Genomic DNA, 19,102 nt, shown 5'->3' with positions numbered 1-19,102 from the left:
AAAGCTGGAGTGTAATATTTTATTGTCGTTCGATAATTTACTATTCCGTAGCTTTTAATATCAAAAGTAACAAACTATTTCGCAACAACCAACTGTTTTATTGTTCTAGCGCCTCTTCCCCACCTGCTGAATAAACTAGCGTAAAATATAATTACCAAAATTAAAACAGTGACAAAGATTTAAAAGCAATGCAGAAACAAAATCGCTTACGCAAGCTTTATTTTCGGTTCCGCAGTGAAAGTGTGTCGCTGGTTAGCACTCCTTGACTATGACCTTGTACATAAATACCCACGAATTAGGCATGCATGTGGGAACTACTGCCGTCGCCTTAGCGCAATTGGTTGTGCATTCCGCGCGTAATGTGGAAGTTTTAGGTTCGGATAACACCGTCAGCAAGTTGTTTCTTCGACCACTTGTGTTGAGCTTCTAATATTACCAAATAATAATTAATAATAATATTACTAATATTATATTAATAATAATAATATTATATTAATAAATAATAATAATTACCAAAATTAAAACAGTGACAAAGATTTAAAAGCAATGCAGAAACAAAATCGCTTACGCAAGCTTTATTTTCGGTTCCGCAGTGAAAGTGTGTCGCTGGTTAGCACTCCTTGACTATGACCTTGTACATAAATACCCACGAATTAGGCATGCATGTGGGAACTACTGCCGTCGCCTTAGCGCAATTGGTTGTGCATTCCGCGCGTAATGTGGAAGTTTTAGGTTCGGATAACACCGTCAGCAAGTTGTTTCTTCGACCACTTGTGTTGAGCTTCTAATATTTGCACTTAATCAAAGACAGATAATTTACCCTATGCTTTACTTTTCTTCGTTATCTGTTATTTTCATAGGGTCCAGACTAACAAACGTGGGTCAGAGTTCTTACAGAAACGGTGTCCTTAAAAAATCGGGCCCCTCGTCTCCCTTTCTCTTCGTGTAATACATGACAATCATCTATTTTTACGTCTGGTATTCCAGCATTATTGCTGCTTTCAAATAGGCGGCGAAAAACGTAATTCTGTCTATGTAATATACAATTTCCGCTATGAATAGACATGAAATGTTTTCACGGAGGCGAGATGTAAGCGAACCGATATATCTACTGAATACAGAAAAAGCTGGGCTAAGAAGAAGTGCTTGATCCGGCACACGCGCAAGCGTCCTCATAGTCGTCTTCATCGTTCTGCCGAACCACCCGTTCACCAGCGTATCGATCGCTCCGTAACAGTATCATCGACGCAACTGCTACATTCATGACGTTGTCAGGAAACGTCTTTCGCGCAAATAGGTTAGCTTGCTCCGGGATTTTTCAAATCTGGGCTATAGTAATCCACTTGCGGCAGTCAGGAACTGTCATGCGCGCATACCTCTAAGATGAACATTTTATCATTGCGTTGCAACCAAGGTTCATCCGTTGTGGGAAGCGTGGAGCGCGTTAGCGGCTTTTTCGTCATAATTAAGACAGCATTGCTACGGCATGCAAGTGGTTGTGTTTTGTTCTCTGTAGTGTCGGGAACGCAGCAGCAAGCACCACACCAGAGGTTGCGTGGATGGAGATAGGAAGATGCTGATAACTATAGTGGAATCCATACCAGACTGCAAATAGTTGCCATGACAAAGGAAGAAGGCCTGTCTAAGGATAACTCATTTCAGCAGGGATCACTTCTCCCTTATATAGAGACACATAGGCACATTACGTAAAACTCAACTAAAAAAAGATAATGATCCGAAAGCTCCCTTACTCTACTACAATTCGTCGTGCATATGGTTGTGAGTCTGTATTTCTACAGTTGCTATCAACACTTTAGAAGAAGCTTTAGCTCGGGCCCAACTAAAATTTTGCTATAGTAAAATGCATGCATAACGGCGCAACTCCTTCACGATAGCCGCTAGAATGACCAGAATATAAGTCGTTGAATATTAGAGAGACTGTTTGATCCTAGCAACTCTAGCAAGGCGACTTTTGGTTAAGGACCGCAGACCTTTTACAAAAATGCGAAAATTTTCGCAAATTTGCAGAATACCAGTGAAGCGCGAACTTTTTAAATCCTTACCATTAGATCAAAACCAGACATCAGTTTTGTAAACGCATCTGTTAGAGCCCCTATATTTATGTCCCTTTACGTAAGTTATTTTATTGTTAGCAAGGATTTCGCAAATGTGTTTATCACGGGAAAGTGGCATATTCGATACTTCAATTTTGTCGCCGTCAATTTTGGTAACAGAGGTACTTTACAGAATTGGATATCGATTTTTATTTCTGAAGTACAGGCTGACAAGTCAACTGGTTCCTGTGTATAGTTATTCAGGTTTTGCAAGATGCAATATTATTGCAATAAACATACGACTACAATTTAAATCAGCTGCCAGAGGTTACTATTTCCTAATTTTTTTTAATGCAACAGACTTAATCAGAATCAGGGATGCAGTCGCTGTGAAAATAGAATTCTCCGCTACTATGTATACATTTGGGAGTTGGCGACCTACAGCTTCATCTTGAACGCGTGTCTGGGTCTTTTCATATACATCGTTCTGAAAGTGTATCATTACTTGCCACTTTTCTCGGGCTTCGCGTCTCATTCGTTGCTGTCTCGTCCCGAGTGAGTTGTGCATATACCCAAAATTGTGATCGATAATGTAGAGCCAGTGAACGCACCTTTATTTTTCAGCCCTATGAAGCTGTAATAATGACACCAAAATTGTGTACACACTCTCTGATTTGATGCTTATCCAACGCTCACATTCCTGTAAATCTAGTACCCATAATATTGAAGGGATTTTCTGATTTTATTAGGTGTGTTAGTTGTATTAGTTGTTTAGTTGTTAGTTCTAACCTGGTGGTAGGGGAGGCACTTGTGTCTTAGCATCGTATATAATACTGAAGAAGTTATTGTGAAAGCAGAGTAGCGTTTACATGATGCCAGTCGCAAAATAGCAGTCATTTGTTATCTGATGTTTTGTGCAGATGGTACATTTTGTATATTATTTCCAGCACATACAAGTCCACAACAGCACAAGACAAAAGAAATCAGTCGGCGACTAGAGAATTACCGGAGATTGAACACGTTGCTCAAATCTTCACTGTCCCACTCATTTTTCTTTTCTTTCGACAACTCTTCAACTGCGCTTCTGAAACAGGTTTCGACTTAGTTAATCAGCTCTTTTCAGGAACAGGGTTTTAACGGAGTATTTAGGTCTCTACTAAACAATTGTGTGCAACGATTCGTTTAGTTGTATTGTTGTATTAGTTTAGTTGTAGAACGATTAGTTGTATTAGTTGTTTAGTTGTTAGTTCTAATCACTGTATTTATTAGTTATTACTAAATTTATTTTGGAGCAACATCGTAAGTGCCGCCGAATCCTTCGACATTCACAATAACAAGCAAAATGTTCAACATTGATGCACTGTGACTGAACACCGCACTCTTTTGGACAATAGGATAACAAATCGCGACGTAAGGCCTTCTCCTACGATCGCTACTCGTGGCTATCTCTGACAGACAGAGATGACCTAATGGAAAAGCGCGCGATATGCAACAGCTTCTTTTGACTTTCTTGTATATCCTATATTTGGAATATACCACTATCTGGGCTACTTGAGACGTGCTTCTGGAAATCTGGTCATTCTTCAACAGTCTGCAGGAAAGGATATGTTCTGCTATATATAGCAAAAGCGATTTGGAATTCCTGAATTTTTTTTACATTTCTATCTCTGAACACATTGCTCGCCATAATTATTCTCCCAACAAGCACCATGCATCACCTTCACCCTTCGTGGTGGCATAGTGGCTTTGAGGTTGCGTTGCTGCGCCCGACGGCGTGGATCAAATCCCGGCAGCAGCGGTTGCATTTTGTTGGAGGCGAAATGTAAAAGCGCCAGTCATTTGGGTGCACGTTAAGGAGCCCCACGGTGGTCAAAATCAACCCATGCTACCGAACCACGGCGTGCCTCGTAATCGTGATGTGATTTAGCACGTAGAGCCTCAGAGTTGAACTGACATCGCCTTAATCCTGATGAGGGACACCGCTGCGTCATACACAACACTGTTTGTTCGTGTGATTCGGTGTTTCGATCTCGGCGTAGCTTTGCGAGTGGTTTAGCGCACGAACATTGCTATTGCATGAAATTATTGCTGTGACATTTGTAAAAGATAAACGTAAAGATTACATGACCTCACGCATGTTGCACTGTATACAATTACCACAATTGAATGGTTCGCAATTAATTATGTGACCCTGAAATGTTCGCTTCATGAAACCTTCATTTCAGATCGATTTTCAGGTGTGCACATATCTGTACATGTTTGAATATGGATATCTACTCCTTTGCTGTCGATTGTGAAGATTTTTTTAAACATGTGATACCCTGCCGCCAAGACCGGTACCCTTGAAACACCATATCCTCGCTTGTTCACAGCTATGCGTACAACATTGCTATCATTAGGCTTAACTGGTCCAGTCTTTTTTTGCACTCACAATGCAGAACTACACAAAGGAACGCATATTCCAAAATGTATCTTACCCAAAGACAGTAATATTGACCCCACCAGGCTCCCTCCACCCCTGTAAGAAAGAGAAAAGTTGTGTCATGAAAGAAAAGCGAAATATTTTTCTCCTTTTCAAGGTCTTGTGGCCTACACGTACTTATTAGGTGACACTAAATAATATGTCTGGCGCCGACTGCCACTCCGCCAAGATCACTGCGTGACCCTGACCGCCCGCAAAGACGCAAACGGGGCTTTAAAAGCTCTTCTTAGAAACTAAAATTATTTTATTTTAGACATTCCCCTTTTAATAATTCTCAAAGAACTATCAGTAATTTGAATAATGGCTCTGCCTTTGATGAAAATTTATAGATAGCTGAACTTCCATACAGCCGGTAATATTGCCACGGCCCGACACCATTTTTGAGAAAGAGGCCCATCGGTTCTAGGATTGACGGCGACAATTCCTGAGCTGAAGCGACATGTCGCTTTTTATTCAGCTATTAGTATTTGTCTGTCTATACTTTATGTGTGCTTCGGTTGTCTGTATCTTCCCACGCAACATCTTGGTGGAAGTGGCATTCTTTGTGCTTGTCCCGACGAAGATACTTTGCGGATCCTACCTGAGAATTTTGATGGTGGTACTGTTGTCATCGCCGTTGACATACTTGATGGTAACGTCCATCTTCAGGGGTGGGGGCCGGTGGGTCCTGCGCAGACCCATCAACGTAAACATCAGGTGGATGTTGTCATGTTCGCAAAAGCAATGTTTAAAATAAAGGTGCCACATCAAGACATACTCCACTTCAAGATATACGAAGACTAACTCATTAGTTGGGAAACTGAATCAAAAGCAACATAACTGTTCAGTGACCGTAGCGGCTACCCGCACGCTGCGTACACATGCATTACGCGGTCGTGTGCGGATGTAATTCGAGCCACACATAAATAAGACATCCTCTATGACGCCCATGTGCACGTCACTCAGACAATGTTGCCGATATGCTGCAAGGTATTTCTGGTGGTGTATTCATCCTGCTTGTCCAGGATGTATCAACGGTTGACGCAGTTATCGAAGAACAGGACCGCTTGGTCTTAGCAAAAAGCCGACGTATCCTTCAAAAAATTGTCTATCTACGTAGTAAACCCCTTTTTGTGGCAACATTCCCCGTCTTTACACCAGCTGCATCTTGCAGCAGTATACGCGACAACATAATGGTGTTATGACACAAGTGCTGCCACGAGAGGTGTCCACCCGAGCTTGATGCTTTCAGGAAGACAAAGTAGCTTTCATTGAAGCATCCGGTTGAAGGCACTCTATACTCTTAAACAAACGTACCTCCTTTGATGGGGAGTGAGGTATATTTGCCATGCAACAGTAGTCATCATATGTCTTGCTTGCATTTCTTTTACTGAAAACGTTGCGCTCGGTAATTTCCTCTCGAGAATGCTCTGTCATGCTGATAACGCGCATTCCGTTCATGACATAAGTACCGGGTTCGCAGCGTTAAAGAAAGGAAACGCGGATAAGACAGATGACGATTATTGTTGTGTGGCAAATATACACACGTAATGGCGTAACTTGTTTAAAGATGTATACTTAAGTATATGGTACGTGGAACCGGATGCTTTATATATTAACCTTTTAAGTTTTCCACTGGTGATGTCGATTGCACCGTGCCCGTGTTCTGGGGAAGCTGAATTTGTCTTCCGCATTCTCCTATCATATGACAATATTTTTCAGGCTGGTGGCTTTCCCTTGAGCTAAAGTGCGGCTCCATACAAACGCATGAATTCCGATGCTGCCTGTTCTATTTACCGTAAACCGTATGATATCCACTGATTAATAGTAAATTTAATGGATTAGTTCACAAATCCACGCACTGTAGAAATATTGTGCGTGATATAAAAATAAATGAAGCAAATAGCAGCAGCTTCGACCTTTCTCCAAGAGTTCGCAATTGCGCGCGGAGTTGCCCGGGCGGGCTCACTTACTGAATTTTGCTGCAAACTGAAGGGAGTACTCTTGTTCCCAGCGTGCTTGAATTTCGAGTCCAGCAATTATAACTGTTTTCATTGCATATAATACAGTATTTGAGCACTGAAAAAGATATCTGAGCTGAGCAGCTACATTCGACTCTCGAACCGGGTGTACTCGGAATGGCTGCTGCGTTTGACAAGAAGAGACAAGTAACCAAAACTTTTTAGCAATATATAACGTGTTTCTTTCATGACTGTGTACGAGGTGAGCAGCGCCTAATGGGCCCCAGCGGCAGCTTTCAAAAGTTTGCTTATAGGCCGTGTGACACGGAGCTAACTCCTTTGAGGTGAAACTCCCTTGCGGTCCTTTAAGGGAAGGAAGTTTGAAGGAGATCCGAGTTGCCCGTGTGACACGGGTATAAGCCAACCCGGAGTCTCACAACCACTATGCCTCTCATAACCTTGTCATATTAAAACAAGTCAATAAGCATGGTTGAATCGAAGCACTCTTAGCTATGCACAAAAAATGTAGAGAAAGACAGGTTATCATACCTTTATCCGTGTTCATGAATATACCGCTTCCATATACAGTGACTGTACTGAGAGAGACTCCCGTATGAGAACTGCACATTTCTGCGCGCACTTAACAGACGTTGAACTATCATCCACTATCAGAACGGAAAATTCTCGGACGGTGTTTCTAAAGGAACTCCGAGCAGAAGGATGAAATTCCGCTGATCACTGATCAAGCTCCGGGGACAAACGCGGTTTGCTTTGTACTCGTCTCCTTTCCTTCTATCCCCTGTTCTCCACTTACAGAGCAGTCGACATGCAACGGCGTAGCCAGAAATATCTTTAGGAGTGGAGAGGTGAAGGGGGGAGGGATACGAGTGGAGCGCTACGCACTGGTGTGACGCAGAGGCTCCGCAGGGAGGGGCCATGGTGATGCCCTGCTTGCGTGGCTGCTCGTGGCTGCTGGCTGCCAGTTGTTGTGTCGCGGCAGTAGCCGTGCTTGGAAGTTTGGCAGCACCCGAGCAGCCATCCCAAGGTGTCAACCCATGGCTGACACCACTGCCGACACGGCTAAGAGGGTCAGGAGGAAGTCTCTTCGGTTAGGGCCCACGGTACCAAGCGACTGGAGCCTCGCGAACAAGCTACCTGGTGGCACGTGTCAATTCGGATACGTGGACTGCCACCAGGCAGCGAAGCTGTTCGCGGCGACCCCAGTCTCTTGGAAACCCATGAACGAGAGGACCCAGAAGAATCCTCCATACACCACTGCCGTTATCACTGCAGGTAATGAGAGAAAAGGCATGGCGTGAACAAGGTCACCATTCTCAAATTGAAGCTGTATGAAGACAACAATTACGAGGGACCACTCATAGATTCAATCAATTTCGTGTGCTTGATGAGACTTCGAGAAACCTCGCAAGGTATGGTTTTGGAGATAGATGGTTGAATTGGAGACAAAACTGAGAATAAAAGGCTTCTACGATATTTTCTACATCGACAGATCTCGTTTTCAGTTGGACATTATGAACCATTATAGTGTTGCCAATATTTATTGCACTGCGCCGCTGAAGAGAGACAAAAATGTCACTTATATTGTAGCGATATCAGTGAAGCGAATTTTAGGAACATATATATTTTAATGTAATATAATATAACGTGAAGCAAATAGTCTACCTAGACGTGCCATGTTGGTCTAATTTTTGTGCGTCTGAAAGAAAATAGTGAATTACCAGCAGGTTGTAGAAACCTTTAGCTATATTTACTATAGGGTGGGCGAATACTCAAAGTGTGGAATATGAAAAGCTGGTGTGTAATATTTTATTCCCGTTCGATAATTTACTATTCGGTAGCTTTAATATCAAAAGTAACAAACTATTTCGCAACAACCGACTGTTATATTGTTCTAGCGCCTCTTCCCCACCTGCTGAATAAACTAGCGTAAAATATAATTACCAAAAGTAAAACAGTGCCAAAGATTTCAAAGCAATGCAGAAACAAAGTCGCTTACGCAAGGTTTATTTTCGGTTCCGCAGTGAAACTGTGTCGCTGGATAGCACTCCTTGAATTATGCCTTGTACATAAATACCCACGAATTAGGCATGGATGTGGGAACTACCACCGTCGCCTTAGCACAATTGGTTGCGAATCCCGCGCGTAATGCGGAAGTTGAGGGTTCGGATAACACCGTCGGCAAGTTGTTTCTTCCGCCAGTTGTGTTGAGCTCCTAATATTTGCACTTAATCCAAAACAGATAATTTACCCTATGCTTTACATTTCTTCATTATCTGTTGTCTTCATACGGTTCAGACTAACAAACGTGGGTCAGAGTTCTTACAGAAACGGTGTCCTTAAAAAATCGGGCCCCTCGTCTCCCTTTCTCTTCGTCTAATACATGACAATCATCTATTTTTACGTCTGGTATTCCAGCATTATTGCTGCTTTCAAATAGGCGGCGAAAAACGTAATTCTGTCTATGTAATATACAATTTCCGCTATGAATAGACACGAAATGTTTTCACGGAGGCGTGATGTAAGCGAACCGATATATCTACTGAATACAGAAAAAGCTGGGCTAAGAAGAGGTGGTTGATCCCGCCCACGCACAAGCGCCCTCATAGTCGTCTTCATCGTTCTGCCGAACCACCCGTTCACCAGCGTATCGATCGCTCCGTAACAGTATCATCGATGCAACTGCTACATTCATGACGTTGTCAGGAAATGTCTTTCGCGCAAATAGGTTAGCTTGCTCCGGAATGTTTCAAGTCTGGGCTATAGTAATCCACTTACGGCTGTCAGGAACTGTCATGCGCGCATACCTCTAAGATGAACATTTTATCAGTGCGTTGACACCAAGGTGCAACCGTTGTGGGAAGCGTGGGGCGCGTTTGCGGCTTTTTCGTCATAATTAAGACAGCATTGCTACGGCACGCAAGTGGTGGCGTTTTGTTCTCTGTAGTGCGGGGAACGCAGCAACAAGTGTCACACGAGAGGTTGCGTGAACGGAGATAGGAAGATGCTGATAACTATAGTGGAATCCGTACCAGACTGCAAATAGTTGCCATGACAAAGGAAGAAGGCCTGTCTAAGGATAACTAATTTCAGCAGGGATCACTTCTCCCTTACATAGAGACACATAGGCACATTGCGGAAAACTCAACTAAAAAAAGATAATGATCCGAAAGCTCCCCTACTCTACTCCAATTCGTCGTGCATCTGGTTGTGAGTCTGTATTTCTACAGTTGCTATCAACACTTTAGAAGAAGCTTTAGCTCGGGCCTAACTAAAATTTTGCTATAGTAAAATGCATGCATAACGGCGCAAATCCTTCACGATAGCCGCTGGGATGACCAGAATAGAAGTCGTTGAATATTAGAGAGACTGTTTGATCCTAGCAACACTAACAAGGTGACTTCTGGTTAAGGACCGCAGACCTTTTACAAAAATGCGAAAATTTTCGCAAATTTGCAGAATACCAGTGAAGCGCGAACTTTTTAAATCCTTATCATTAGATCAAAACCAGACATCAGTTTTGTAAACGCATCTGTTAGAGCCCCTATATTTATGTCCGTTTACGTAAGTTATTTTATTGTTAGCAAGGATTTCGCAAATGTGTTTATCACGGGAAAGTGGCATATCCGATACTTCAATTTTGTCGGCGTCAATTTTGGTAACAGAGGTACTTTACAGAATTGGATATTGATTTTTTTTTTCTGAAGTACAGGCTGACAAGTCAATTGGTTCCTGTGTATAGTTATTCAGGTTTTGCAAGATGCAATATTATTACAATAAACATACGACTACAATTTAAATCAGCTTCCAGAGGTTAATATTTCCTAATTTTTTTTTAATGCAACAGACTTAATCAGAATCAGGGCTGCAGTCGCTGTGAAAATCGAATTCTCCTCTACTATGTATACATTTGGGAGTTCGCGACCTACAGCTTCATCTTGAACGCGTGTCTGGGTCTTTTCATATACATCGTTCTTAAAGTGTAGCATTACTTGCCACTATTCTCGGGCTTCGCGTCTCATTCGTTGCTGTCTCGTCCCGAGTGAGTTGTGCATAGAACCCAAAATTGTGATCGATAATGTAGAGCCAGTGAACGCTCCTTTATTTTCAGCGCTATGAAGCTGTAATAACGACACCAAAAATGTGTGCCCACTGTCGGATTTGGGGCTTATCTAACGCACACAATCGTGTAAATGTAGTAATGCATAATATTTTAGGGGTTTCCTGATTTTATTAGGCGTGTCAGTTGTATTAGTTGTTTAGTTGTTAGTTCTAATGACTGTATATATTAGTTATCACTAAATTTATTTTGGAGCAACATAGTAAGTGCCACTAATCCTTCGAAATGCATAATAACAAACAAAATTTTCAACATTGATGCACTGTGACTGAACACCGCACTCTTTTGGACAATAGGATAACAAATCGCGACGTAAGGCCTTCTCCTACGATCGCTACTCGTGGCTATCTCTGACAGACAGAGACGACCTAATGGAAAAGCGGGCGATATCCAACAGCTTCTTTTGATTTTCTTGTATATCCTATATTTGGAATATACCACTATCGGGGCTACTTGAGACGTGCTTCTGGAAATCTGGTCATTCTTCAACAGTCTGACGGAAAGGATATGTTCTGCTATATATAGCAAAAGCGATTTGCAATTCCTGAATGTTGTTACATTTGTATCTCTGAATACATTGCTCGCCATAATTATTCTCCCAACAAGCACCATGCATCACCTTCACCCTTCGTGGTGGCATAGTGGCTTTGGGGTTGCGTTGCTGAGCCCGAAGGCGTGGATCAAATCCCGGCAGCAGCGGTTGCATTTTGTTGGAGGCGAAATGAAAAAGCGCCAGTCGTTTGGGTGCGCGTTAAGGAGCCCCACGGTGGTCAAAATCAACCCATGCTACCGAACCACGGCGTGCCTCGTAATCGTGTTGTGGTTTAGCACGTAAAGCCTCAGAGTTGAACTGACATCGCCTTCATCCTGATGAGGGACACCGCTGCGTCATACACAACACTGTTTGTTCGTGTGTTTCGGTGTTTCGATTTCGGCGTAGCTTTGTGAGTGGTTTAGCGCATGAACATCGCTATTGCAAGAAATTATTGTTGTGACATTGGTAAACGATAAACGTAAAATTACGCGACATCAGACATATTGCACTGGATAGGGTTACCACAGTTGAATGGTTTGCTATGAATAATGTGACCCTGAAATGTTCGCTTCACGAAACCTTATTTTGAGATCGGTTTTCAGGTGTGCACATATCTGGACATATCTGAATATGGATATCTATTCCTTTGTTGTCGATTGTGGAGATTTCTTTTAAACATGTAATACCCCACCGCCAAGCCCGGTACCCTTGATACATCATATCCTCGCTTGTTCACAGCTATGCGTACAACATTGCTATCATTAAGCTTAACTGTTACATTTTTTTCCTGCACTCAAAATACAGAACTACACAAGGGAACGCATATTCCAAAACGTATCTTACGCAGGCATAGCATGAATGGCAACACCAGGCTTGCCCCTCCTCTGTAATAAAAAGAAAAGGTTGTGTCATGATATAAAAGCGAAATAGTTTTCTCCTTTTCAAGGTCTTGTGGATTACACGTACTTAATAGGGGGGACAAAATAAAATGTCTGGCGCCGACTGCCACTCCGCCAAGATGACTGCGTGACCGTGACCGGAAAGACGCAAATGGGGCTTTAAAACCTCTTCTCAAAAACTAAAATTATTTTTTTACACATTCCGCTATTTATAATTCTCGAAGAACTAGCAGCGATTTGATTAATCACTAGGCCTCTGACGAAAATTTATAGATAGCTGAACTTCCATACAGCCGATATTATTGCAACGGGCCGACACCATTTTTGAGAAAGAGGCCCATCGGTTCTAAGATTGACGGCGACAATTATTGAGCTGACCCGACATGTCGCTTTTTATTCAGTTATTGGTATTTTCCTGTCAACTTTATGTGTGCTTTTGTTGACTGTATTTTCCCACGTAACATCTTGGCGGAAGTAGCATTCTTTGTGCTTGTCACGACGAAGCTATTTTGAGGACCCTACCTGATTAACTTGACAGTCACCGAGTGGTCATCGCTTTTGTAGAAGATCTTGATCACGATGTCCATCGTGCACCGTTTCCCGTGGCCGCTGGGCACCTGCATAGACCCATCAACGTAAACATGAGGTGGATGCTGTCATGTTCGCAAAAGCGATGTTTAAAGTAAAGGTGCCCCATCTCAACTCTACTTCAAGACATACGAAGAATAACTCATTAATTTGGAAACTGAATAAAAAGCTACATAACTGTTTGGTGGCCATAGCGGCTACCCGCACGCTGTGTACACATGCATTACGCGGCCACGTGCGGATGTAATTCGAGCCACACATAAATAAGGCATCCTCTGTGACGCCCACGTCACTGAGACAATGTTGCCGATATGCTGCAAGGTATTTCTGGTGGTGTATTCAACCTGCTTGTCCAGCATGTATCAACGGTTGACGCAGTTATCGAAGAACAGAATGGCTTGGCACTGGCAATAAGCCAACGTATCCTTAAAAAAATTGCCTATCTACGTAGTAAACACCGACGCCTTTTTGTGTCAACATTCCCCGTCTTTACACCAGCTGCATTTTGCAGCAGTATATAGGCGAGGGCATTATGGTTTTATGAGACAAGTGCTGCCACGAGAGGTGTCGCCACCCGAGCTTGATGCTTTCAGGAACACGAAGTGGCGTTCATTGAAGCATCTGGTTTAAGGTAGTCTATACTTTTAAACAAACGGACATCCTTGGGTGGGGGGGTGGGGGGGGGGGGGATATATTTACCATGCAACAATACTCATCATCTATCTTTCTTGCTTGCGTTTCCTTTGTTGAAAACGCTGCGCTCGGTAATTTCCTGTCGAGAATGCTTTGTCATGCTGATAACGCGCATGCCGTTCGCGACTTGTGAGTACCGGGTTCACAACGTTAAAGAAAGGAAACGCGGACGCGACAGAAGGCGATTATTCTTGCGTTGCAAATATGCACCCCAAAGGGCCTAACTAGTTTAAGAATGTGTACTTAAGTATATGGCACGTGGAACCAGATGCCTAATAAATGAGACTTTCAAGTTTTCTACTGGTGGTGTCGATTTCGCCGTGCCTGTTGTCTGGGGAAGCTGAATTTGTCTGCCGCATTCTCCTATCATATGACAATATTTTTCATACTAGTGGCTTTCCCTTGAGCTAAACAGCGGCTCCATACAACGCATGAATTCCGATGCTGCCTGTTCTATTTACCGTAAACCGTATAATATACACTGATTGATAGTAAATTTAATGGATTAGTTCACAAGTTCACACACTGCATAAAAATCGTGCGTGATATTAAAATAAACGAAGCAAATAGCAGCACCTGGGAACTTTCTCCAAGAGTTTGCGATTGCGCACGGATTGCCCGGGCGAACTCACGTACAGAATTTGGCTGCAAAGAGAGAGAGAGAGGGAGAGAGAGAGAGATAGAGAGAGAGATGTAAAAGCGCAGTTTCACCCGAAAGGTGAAGCATCGATTGCGATAGCAAATTAGTAAACAGCTAGACGAAGTAAGCATAGTAGCTTTATAGGCCGCATAAAGTTGTAAAGGAAGGCATGCTAACTAAATTAACAAGCATGAACACATCTTAACGAACAGATTTCAATCGATAACCGCGGGAGCTCGCTGTCAAAACGCTGGAATCAGCAAGCGCGGTAGCAGCAGTGAGCTAATTCAAACTTAGTGCGGCCTCTCGCATCAACCCTAACTAAGCCGTGAAAACAGCGCACGGCGGACGCTGTACCCTTCACAACCGACTTTCAATATTCAGGGGCCCGAGCGAGGAACGCACGGCCCTCCGGAGCAGAACGTCCACCCCTCAGCCAGGAGCCTTGCGCGCGACCGAAGACGGCGCGCTTCCTCCCCGCTTTCTTCCTTTGCGAGCGCGAGATTGAGCCGGGATCGCCCGCTCATCCTCCCACGGTATCACCCGCAATACGGCGCACGGTGACGATTTTATCGCGCTTGGACTTTATACAGAGCATCGGGGTGACGGCGACGGCGGAATTGTGACTGGAGGGTCCATATTATTGCTGCCGCAATAAAAGGAAAACAAAACGTCAAAACACCCTACGCTCCACGGCTGTCAGAGGCACAGGGCTTACATAGGTAGTGCGTCGGTTATGTGTGCCTTATCCGACTTGCGGAATGGTCGTGTACCCATACCTCATATCGATAACGTCCTTGAGTGGGTTCGCGGTGCTCGTCATTTCTCTTCGACTGACCATCACTTCAGCTGCTGTCAAACTATCACACACGACTTACACCGTTAGAAAACCACCTAAACAATAAGTACAAGATCTATCGATTCAATACAATGCAATGCAGTCTATTTACTCGTAGTTCGGCGGCCACATTCGAGCGCATGGTGGACACTTCCAGCTTTCAAGTGGTTCACGTGCCTAATATATACTGACTGATAGTAAATTTAATGGATTAGTTCACAAATTCACACACTGCAGAAAAATCATGCGTGATATTAGAATAAACGAAGCAAATAGCAGTAGCTTGGAACTTTCTCCAAGAGTTCGCAATTGCGCACGGACTTGCCCGGGTGAGCTCACGTACAGAATTTGGCTGCAAAGAGAGAGAGAGAGAGAGAGAGAGAGACATGTAAAGACGCAGTTTTGCCCGGAAGTTGAAGCATCGATTGCGATAGCTAATTAGTGGACAGCTAGACGAAGTAAGCATAGTAGCTTTATCGGCCATATAATGTTGTAAAGGTAGGCATACTAACTAAATTAACAAGCATGAACACATCTCAATGAACAGATTTCAATCGATAACCGCGGGAGCTCGCTGTCAAAACGCTGGAATCAGCAAGCGTGGTAGCAGCAGTGAGCTAATTCACGTTCGTGCTGCCTCTCGCATCAACCCTAACTAAGCCGTGAAAACAGCGCACGGCGGACGCTGTACCCTTCACAACCGACTTTCAATATTCAGGGGCCCGAGCAAGGAACGCACGGCCCTCCGGAGCAGAACGCCCACCCCTCAGCAAGGAGCCTTGCGCACGACCGAAGACGGCGCGCTTCCTCCCCGCTTTCGTTCTTTGCGAGCGCGAGATTGAGCCGGGATCGCCCGCTCACCCTCCCACGGTATCACCCGCAATACGGCGCGCGGTGACGATTTTATCGCGCTTGGTCTTTATACAGTGCCTCGGGGTGACGGCGACGACGGAATTGTGACTGGAGGGTCCATATTATTGCTGCCGCAATAAAAGGAAAACAAAACGTCAAAACACCCTACGCTCCACGGCTGTCAGAGGCACAGGGCTTACATAGGCAGTGCGTCGGTTAGGTGTGCCTTATCCGACTTGCGGAATGGTCGTGAATACGTGCGGAAATACGAGCGGGAAAATGAAAAAGAAACGGCAATACGAATGTAGCGTTGCTGCTACTGTGTCGGGGCAGACGCAGTGTTGGAATAACATAACAGACAATAGTCCAAGCCTCAAACCAAGAACTGCCCCCCCCACCCCTTTTAGTGTCAGTGCGCCGCTATACATCCTGGTGGGCACTGACGTCACCAGTGAGCTCGGACGCTGCAGCAGTCTTGCAACGCGGGCGTCGCTCAGTGGAACGCCGGAGTACTCTGACGCGTTCCAGTGCGCGTTCATCGAGCGCTGGTTGCGTTCGAGGCAATGCCACATATTCGCTTCTTTTAAGGAGCCCTTCGGCAATATCAGTGCACTGGCCCAAGAAAAGAACAGTCACATTGGTCACACAATAGAGCACTTCCGACATTGGACGCGCAACAAACACACTTTAACCATGCCACAAAATTTTTTACTGCTCGCATCCATATCTTTCCGGTACAATCACTCTTCTTCCCGAGCGTGTCACGTAAGCACTCGGTTGATCCGCAGGCAACGGAACAAGCTGTCTTTCTTTACCATCATCTGACCCGGCAGTCTGCTCACTTGCCAGCTGGAGCAAACTTATATCAGTGTTTGGCGAGCTTACGGCCTGTGGGAAGTTGTATCAGCTTTCGGCTGGTAAGGCCAGGTGTTGGTCGCAGGATTTCTGAATAAGCCCTTTTATCGTCTTAACTATACTCTCGACCTCTCCGTTGGCTTGTAAATATCTTGGGCTGGACGTCACGTCGGAACCCATAGTCTTGAGAAAATTAGTAAAATGCTGACGAGATAAAGTGGGTTTTATTATCTGCGAACACCATTTCAGGAATACCATGCCGGGCAAAGATGCTCTTAAGCTGGTTTACTACGCGGTCACTGGTAGCCGCTGCGAGACGAGCAACTTCTGGATATCGTGACAGGTAATCAACAAGGCCCAGATTAATTTGTCAAAGATGAATGCCGACTTTCTGCCAAGGAAGCATCGGGTTTTTGACGAGATCATTGGTTGTGCGACCTGTTCGCGCGACATACAGCACTCTCCAGTTTGTTTACTAACTTTGCTAGTTCCGAGCTTAGTCCCGGCCACCGCACAGTGTCACGCGCACGCCCTTGGCATTTAGTGATGCCCTAGAGACCATCATGTAGGTGACTCAAGACTTGGACTCTTTGGCACTGCGGTATGACGAGGCGCATGTCTTTCATCAGAATCCCATTACAAACTGGGATTTCCGGCCTATATTGCCACTATGGTTGCATATAGACTTGAAGGGACCAATATCATGGCTACCTGTTTCGACAGCAGCGAACCAACGTTTGGCAGACGGTATCTTCTGCCTGACCCTGCTTCGCCTTCTCAAATCCGCTAACTTCAGCCACGGTATCAACGCAACGTCGGGCAAAACAATCGACTTCAGATACAGACATTGCTTGATAATCAATCTGGCTCGATCGAAGCGGAGACCTTGACAAAGTTATCTGCCAAGACAAGCTTTTTACCGGGCACGTGCTTAACTTTGAACACGTAGCGCATTAGCCTCATCCGGAAGAGCTGAATACGCGGAGGAAGGAAATCTAGCTGTGCCTTGCCCAGCAGCGTTACAAGCAGTTTGTGATCAGTCTGGAACATTACCTCGAGTCCTCTGAGATACCCATCAAAGCTCTCCGCTGCCCATGTTAGGACTAGAGCTTCCTTCTCGATCTCTGCGCATCGAGATTCTGCCAGCTATAATGACCTGGAGGCAAACTCCACTGGGCACTTGAAATGTACTTGCCTGTCTGTCCATTGCGTAAAGCAGAGACCGCACTCGAGCTTCCTCGCTGAGCTCGTTCAATCCTGACGCAACCCGATAGTCGTCGAATTCTTGCGACCATGTTGGCCATTCGGACGTTCTTTCGAAGTTGAAGTGTGATGGTGGCTGGATGGTGATCACTCCGGAGGAAAACGGTCTTGGGTCGTCACTAGGCATGGTGGTGTTATCGTGACGCTTTGTAGCGAGATCCACAGCGAAGAAGCACAGCGTGAAGCTACCTTCCTGACATTAGTCAGAAACTTCTGACACCATGTAGCGTTGCAGGCAATGCGTCGGGGCAGACGCACTGTCGGAAGAACACAACAGCCAACAGTCCAACCAGCAAACCAAGCCCCCACCCCCGTTTATCGTCAGCGCACCCCTTTATAAATCCTGGCGGGCAGTGACGTCACCAGCGGGGAAGGACGCCTCCGCACTCTTGCAACGCGGGCGTCGCTCAATGGAACGCCGAAGCATTTTCATGCGTTCCGGTGTGCGTTCATCGGAGTGCTTGCTGCGTTCGAGGCAACGCCACAACGACCAGCGGCAGTGTGTTTTCAATGTTACCATCATTCCAATGACTCTAACCCCCGTATGCAAAAATGCAACTTAAGTCGAAGCACATGCTTGACTTGATTTAGATGACGCCTGGCGTTAACGTGCCCAAAGACGCTCACTGCATTTCCTTCGGCGCGTTCCCGATAGGCGTCACTCTGATCAAGTCAAGCATGGGCTTCAACTTAAGTTGCATTTCTGCATACGGGGGTTAGTTACCATTAGTACGATTACTCTAATGCAATGATCCATTGCGTACCCGCCTTAGCAGTGGTGACAGCTTCGCTGGACATCCACTTTCGCAGGGTCGGGATGGTGAATCCATTCTTTATATCCACAAACATATCCGGCGTAGAAAGAGTGGGGAACACCAAACCACGAAGACGAGGCGAAGACAGCGTCCCTTTGTTACCGGGCTTAAGCCGATCTTTATACCTAGTTTGCTATAGGTGAGAGCGTGCGGCCATCACTGTTCTCACAACAGAAAATACCTTGCCCGGAAAATAGGCACGCCCGAAACGTGTGGCCAAGAAAGTTGCTCACAAGCGGAAAAATAAGCTAGACAGTTTTGATGTCTTTAGAATATTTTTTGGAGAGCTTCACTCAGTTTGTGGTATCTCTCTATCTGTGTGTGAATGTGTCCATGCCTATCCTTTCCCGCCAACTTGGGTCATGGTAGTGGATGGTGAAATAAGCAGAGCATCGGGCTGCGGTCAGAGAGAGAGAAGTTTAATGATACGAAATGCTGAGATGTCGGCCTGAGGTATATTCCTCTAGCCAGCTACTCGGCATTGGGGGAAGGGGAAGAGGGAAAGAAAGA

At 44.8% G+C, this 19,102-nt stretch overlaps 1 protein-coding gene across 9 annotated transcripts in view; it reads right to left on the bottom strand.

The window, feature by feature from the left end:
- The window catches only part of LOC135910628 (uncharacterized), a 38,538-nt gene extending 20,460 nt beyond the window's left edge, over window positions 1-18,078 (bottom strand). For 4 of the 9 annotated variants that reach the window (XM_070534423.1, XM_065442636.2, XM_065442637.2 and 1 more), the window contains exons 1-7: window positions 17,710-18,078; window positions 13,906-13,974; window positions 12,571-12,665; window positions 11,993-12,033; window positions 7,380-7,763; window positions 5,117-5,203; window positions 4,532-4,572 (exon numbers count right to left, since the gene is read on the bottom strand). In XM_070534423.1, coding sequence (XP_070390524.1) covers window positions 7,645-7,763; window positions 11,993-12,033; window positions 12,571-12,665; window positions 13,906-13,974; window positions 17,710-17,904 — 519 coding nt within the window. In that variant the 5' untranslated portion in view covers window positions 17,905-18,078 and the 3' untranslated portion in view covers window positions 4,532-4,572; window positions 5,117-5,203; window positions 7,380-7,644. The remainder of the gene's footprint in view (window positions 1-4,531; window positions 4,573-5,116; window positions 5,204-7,379; window positions 7,764-11,992; window positions 12,034-12,570; window positions 12,666-13,905; window positions 13,975-17,709) is intronic. The other 5 variants (XM_070534420.1, XM_070534417.1, XM_070534419.1 and 2 more) reach the window with 2 other exon arrangements.
- Window positions 18,079-19,102: the final 1,024 nt, after the last annotated feature.

The sequence above is a fragment of the Dermacentor albipictus genome, chromosome 2 (genome assembly GCF_038994185.2).
Source record: "Dermacentor albipictus isolate Rhodes 1998 colony chromosome 2, USDA_Dalb.pri_finalv2, whole genome shotgun sequence".
NCBI lineage: Eukaryota > Metazoa > Arthropoda > Arachnida > Ixodida > Ixodidae > Dermacentor > Dermacentor albipictus.
The sequence above is the reverse complement of the archived record's forward strand: the minus strand, read 5'-3'. Positions and strand labels throughout refer to the sequence as shown.